At 47.8% G+C, this 5982-nt stretch overlaps 2 protein-coding genes across 2 annotated transcripts; both read right to left on the bottom strand.

Annotated features, from left to right (window-relative positions):
• LOC136777320 (uncharacterized) lies at window positions 1–2730 on the bottom strand. The gene has a single exon (XM_066733488.1). The coding sequence runs from the start codon at window positions 2728–2730 to the stop codon at window positions 1–3; it is 2730 nt and encodes a 909-aa protein (XP_066589585.1).
• Window positions 2731–3626: 896 nt separating this feature from the next.
• LOC136777319 (uncharacterized) lies at window positions 3627–5102 on the bottom strand. The gene is made up of 2 exons (XM_066733486.1): window positions 4134–5102; window positions 3627–3893 (listed from the first exon to the last, which is right to left on the bottom strand). The coding sequence occupies exons 1-2, from the start codon at window positions 5100–5102 to the stop codon at window positions 3627–3629; spliced, it is 1236 nt and encodes a 411-aa protein (XP_066589583.1).
• Between the last annotated feature and the right edge of the window lie 880 nt (window positions 5103–5982).

The following is a 5982-nucleotide window of genomic DNA, read 5'->3' as shown; positions in this document are numbered from 1 at the left end:
CTAAGAAGGGAGTTTACACAGTTGCGAGAGACTCCGTTGAATCTCTTTTCTCGCGGTTTTAACTATCGCTACGCGAGCTACCCCGTCTACTCCAGGAACTAGTTTGAGAATCCGCCCCAAGGTCCACATGCGCGGGGGGTTGTTGTGTACTTTGATCAGTACCAGATCTCCTTCACCAAATTTCGAGTTAGTGTTCTGCCATTTTGGCCTATTCTGCAACGTGTGTAGGTATTCGGAAGACCACTTCTTCCAGAATGTCTCGGTGATTCTAGTCACGGTTTGCCAACGATTTAATGACGATTCGCGTAAATCCAATGTGGAGAATTCCGGTGGAGAATTTAACGCCCGACCTGACAAGAAATGCCCCGGAGTGAGTAAGTCCAACGACTCAGGATCATCATGTAACCGCGAAATAGGCCGTGAGTTGAGGCAGGCCTCAATCTTGGTCAATAGTGTGGCCATTTCCTCGAAATTAGGCACGAAAACTCCGGGGGAGCGCTTCAGGTGGTGCTTCATGCTTTTTACGGCACTTTCCCAAAGACCGCCCCAGTGGGGAGTAGCGACCGCAATGAATTTCCACTCGATTTTACTGATGGAATCGGTGTTCTGAGCGCGTGCAGCTTCTAAGGAGCATCGGTAGGCGCGTTTTAGTTCAACGTCCGCTCCTTGAAAATTAAGGCCGTTGTCCGAATACATGACGGCGGGTTTTCCACGACGAGAGATAAATCGAGTCAGCGCGACGAGGAAGGCCTCGGTGTCCAGTCTGGAGACGAGTTCCAAGTGAACAGCACGGGTAGCTAGGCATACGAATACCGCCACGTAGCATTTGACGGACTTGGCATTGCGACCGTGGTGTAATTGTACCAAAAAGGGCCCGGCATAGTCTACTCCGGTGTGTTCGAAGGTAAAGCTGCGAGAAACCCGAGCGGCAGGAAGTGAACCCATGAGATGGGTGCCGAGTTTAGCGCGTTCGCGGGTACACGTGATGCATTTATGAACGCATGCCTTTACTAGAGTGCGTGCATTCACGACCCAAAACTTTTGTCGCAACGTAGACAAAGTCAATTGCAGTCCCCCGTGAAGTGTATCTAGGTGAGTTTGCCTAATAAGAATGGCCGTTAAGTGGCAATCCGGAAGAATAATGGGGTGTTTCATTTGTTCAGAAATTTCGGCGTTCCGAAGCCGCCCCCCTATTCTTAGGATTCCTTGTGAATCAGTTACCGGATATAATGAAAGAAGCTTTGAGCGCGACGGTATACGTGACTCATGATTCAAGGCTGAAAGCTCCTCGGCAAAGTGTGTCCGTTGAACCACCTGTACGATAGCGACTATAGAATCGCGAATCTCTGAAGCGGACAGGAGGGAGTCCTCCCATTGGCCGGTTTTCCTGGGCCGCTGGACAAATCGAAGAACATAGGCCATAACTCGGACCAGTTTAGACCAAGACGAAAATTTATCAAAAAACCAACACTGGGCTTTGTCCATTTGAGCGGTTAACGCTACCTTCCGACTTTCTTCCGCGGTTTCAAAAATCTGAACGGGATTTACGGTGTGCTTACGGAGGAAAGCAGGCCCATGCCACCAAAGTGAGTCCTCTGATAACTGTTGAGCACTAGTTCCTCTTGAATACAAGTCTGCAGGATTCGATTTAGTGGGTACATAATGCCAGCTGGCTTCCGATAAATGTGTTTGGATATATGAAACGCGATTGGCCACAAACGTCTTCCAATGTACGGGTTGCTTTGCTATCCAAGCTAAAGCGACCTGCGAATCTGAATAGCAACGAATCGCATCACAACTCCCGACCAAGCTTCCCTTGACGTGAACCAATAACTTGACAAGAAGGGCAGCGGCGACCAACTCCAGACGAGGGATTGAAGTGGTCTTGATCGGAGCGACCTTTGTTTTGGACATTACTAAATATACCGAGAGTTGACCGTCCTCATCAGTGAGGCGTTCATAAACGACCGCGCCGTATGCAAGCTCTGAGGCGTCGCAAAATCCAATTAATTCGCGTTTTCCAGTAGTAAGTGATTGTCCAGTCCACCGTGGGATCCGTAAAGTCTGTAAGTCTCGGAGCTGCTTATAGCACTTGAGCAATTTTGACTGAATAGGCTCGGGAATTTCTTCATCCCAAGAGAGTTTAAGCAACCAGGTGGATTGCATTAACTGCTTTAAGGTGATGACTATTGGAGAGATCCATCCCAATGGATCGAAGATCTTGGCATTCTCTGATAAGAGGATGCGTTTGGTTAGTACACCAATGTGAGAAGGAGAAGCACGGAAGCGGAAGCTATCATCCCCGTGATCCCAATATATGCCCAAGACTTTACTTGATCCAGCAGGATCCTCAAAGAAAGAGTGCAGCTCGGTAGGCTCAAGCGGGGAAGTCCCCGGCTGATTGAATGCCCATTTGCTTAAGGAGAAGCCCCCTTTCGCCAGTAGAGCGATGAGTTGTTCCCTGACCGAACTAAGTTGCTTTAAGTCATGGGCCCCAAAAAGTATGTCGTCTACATAAGTAGAATTTAACAACACATCCTGTGCGAGAGGGAAGTTAGCTCCGTCCGTGTAAGCTAATTCGCGCAAAACTCGCGAGGATAAGAACGGTGCCGGTCCCGTACCGTAGGTCACCGTGTTGAGTTCGAAAGCCTGAAGCGCACCGGAATCAGTCTTCCATAAAATGTTCTGATACTTGCGGTCCTCAAAACGCACAAGAATCTGTCGGAACATCTTAACAATGTCTGTCACGCCTACATATCGAAAGGAACGCCAATTCATCAGGATCCGCGTGATGTCCTGTTGGAGTTTGGGTCCAATGAATAGAGTATCATTAAGCGAGACGCCAGTAGAGGTTTTAGAAGATGCGTTGAATACAACGCGAATCTTTGTTTTCTGGTTCTCGGTCTTAAAAACTGCATGATGAGGCAGAAAGACGCGAAAATCAGAGTTCAAAGGAACAGGAGACATATGTCCTAACACTTGATACTCCTGTAAGAATTGAGAATAACTTTCAGCTTGTTCTGGAGAGGTTTCCAATCGCCGAAGTATTCGTGTTAAGGTTTTCTCTGCTACCCGAGAGGAAGAACCTAAGCTGTGCTTCTCGATGTCGGATCGAAAAGGTAAAGCAACGACAAAACGACCTGAAGAGGTGCGTGATACCGTATTCACAAAATGTTGTTCACAGAGGGAGTCCTCTGTGGACATGGGTTTGACTTCCGGAACTTCTTCCAGTTCCCAGAAGTCGCGAAGAGTTTTTTCTGCCTCAAAGCAATAATGCACCGTGACACTATGAGAGCGACCAGCCCTGGGTACGACCCCCGAAACGATCCACCCGAAAATAGTCCGCTGAGCAAGCAACGTATGATCAGGAGAATGCATGTACGGGCCTTCCATCAATGCTGCAAGATAGTCTGCACCAATGAGCACATCAATTGGAGCCCTGGTTGAAGCGAAGTTATCAGCCAGATCAATTTTGCTAAGTGCTGGAAAGGACGACGGAGAATAAGTCGGAGGCATATACTGAGTAATCCTTGGTAAGATCAATGCAGTTACGTCCAACGAGACACCGTGTCGTGATAGAGAATGAAGCGTAATCTGTACCTCTGCTCGAACATTTTGAGCCGAATTCAGAGAGACGCCATGAATGGTTGCGTTGACACGTTTTCGGATACCCGTAGTTGCTGAGCTAGATTTTCCGAAATAAAGGAAGTTTCGGAGCCCGTGTCAACTAAACCGCGGACTATAATACGAGAACCGTCATGAGCGTCGATTCTGGCAGAAAAGGTGGCCAATAGCACTGATCGGGTGTCGGAAACACTAAGATGTGTTGTAGTATTCGAGCTAGAGGGTTCTGGCTCGGAAAAGGAGTTGACCGCGGGGGTAGACCCCCGTGCCTTGCTCCCCCCGGTGCCAGATTTGTCAAAATGTAATAAAGTATGATGCATTTTACTACATTTCCTGCATCGTGACGAAGAAGAGCAATTGGAGCAACTATGCCCGGGCCTCAGACAGTTGATGCAAAGATTCTGTGAAAATGCGAACTTTGAACGGGCCTGAGGGGTCAATGCAAGGTAGTCCTTGCACTGATACAAGAGATGGTTACTACTACAGTGAGCGCAACCGGTACTATTCACGCTAGTAGCGTGTGACTTCAAGGATCTCCCCGATTCCTTTTTGGAAGTTTTAGGTTTGTTACCTAATGATTGCAAGGAGTTAATATGACGCGTTAGAAACTCAGAGAATTGAATGAACGAGGGGTAATCCTTGCTGCTTCCCAGATACATTTCCCAGGCTAATCGAAGGGTGTCATCCAGTTTGTTCTTCAGCGAATGAACAATTATGGGATCCCATTGATCGACGCCGTATCCCATAGTTTTAAGGGCGTTGAGAGCAACCGTAACTGAGTCCCTAACTTCTTTCAGAACCTTAAAATTGTCACCCCGAAGCGTGGGTACTTGCGAGATTTGATCTAAGAACGTATCCGTGATCATCCGTTTGTCAGTGTACCGAGCTACCAGAGTGTCCCATGCTATCTCATAGTTCTCGGAAGTGATCGCTAAAGATTTAATGACCGTAGCTGCTTCTCCTTGCAAACAGGATTTTAGATAATGGAACTTGTCCCGACCCGAGACATACACTTTGTCGTGAACAATGGAACGGAACGTCTCATAAAAGTTGTTCCATTCTAAATAATCCCCGGAAAACTTCGGTAAATCAATAACTGGAAGCCTAATGTAATTTATTTCGCCTGAAGGCGCAGTGGGACCTGATGCCGACATGCCCTGATTGGGTTGAAGTTCATCTAGATGTCCTAGGATGAATTCTTCCGCGTCACTATGGGCATCAAGGGCCGCTTGATACCAATTATCGGTTACGTACTCCATTTTAGCTAATTCGGCCGGTTTAGTGTGAGTAGTGATCTTAACGTGAGTTTTATGCAACACGTTAAGCCACTTCTCTAAGGCTGCTAGCCTATCCTCCAAGAAGGGAAGGGTGAAATTGTGCACTCCACGCTTCTTGATGTTAACGACCAACCGAACGAATTCATCCCGAATCATGGGCACGTAATTGATTGCTTCTAATAATTCCCCTGCGCTAGCCATTTCGAAACTCTATTCCAGAACAAACCACAATCCAAACAACAGTACGGAATGCCCACTCAGGAACACTGATGCACTTCGAACGTTTTTTGCCGGAAATCCGTCTCGAAGGACCAAAAATTTGCGCGAGACAGTGCCCAAGTAGGCTCCAGCCCTGTGGTCAGAAGGGAAGGTTATATCTGAGAGTAAAAGTTCGAAGACAAAAGTACGAGGTAAAAGAGTCTTTATTCAAAATAAATAAAAATTATACAAAATTTTACAATATTTACAAAAAGAACCGCTTAGACTAAGATGATCGACTTTCTAGGGAATTTGTCGTCGTCAGATTCTAGGGAATTTCGATATACGAAGATTCCCAATAACCGTAGAGACTCGAATTCCCCAGAAAGGAACGCGGACTTAGAAACTCCCTGACTGGACAAATTTTCCTAGGGTATTCCCTAGTAAAATCCCCAGCCACGGGAGGAGGCGAAGTTGGAGAAGTGGTTTTAGGGAAGGGGAAGTCCCCTTACCCTTCGGCCGCCTTCTCCAAGAGCTCTAGTGGCTCCGAGCCACCCCAACCCTTAGGGTGATTCTACCCCTCCCACTACCCGACTCGTCGAGAGCCCTGGATTTGAGGGTCGGAACACTGGGTCCGAGGTAGTCCTCGGAGGCAATGTGGAGGGGAAGGAGAGGGTTAACTTCTCCCGGGCAGTCCCCGGAGAAATTTCCCTTAGGAGGGAGGAAATGCCGCAGAGGGGAAGTCCCCTCTTGGAAGGTAGTGGGTGGTAGGTGATACTTACCAAAGTATCCAAAAAGTTGGCCAAGTGGAGGCGCTGCCGTTGAGGCGTCAGTTAGGTGCCGTGGAGGCGAACAAAAGCTGGTTTCTGTTGCTGCGGTTGCT

Source organism: Prorops nasuta, unplaced genomic scaffold, assembly GCF_024137725.1.
Source record: "Prorops nasuta isolate Cenicafe-Biocafe unplaced genomic scaffold, Cenicafe_Pnas_1.2 PNAS00011, whole genome shotgun sequence".
Classification (NCBI taxonomy): domain Eukaryota; kingdom Metazoa; phylum Arthropoda; class Insecta; order Hymenoptera; family Bethylidae; genus Prorops; species Prorops nasuta.
This window is presented reverse-complemented; position numbering and strand designations above follow the sequence as displayed.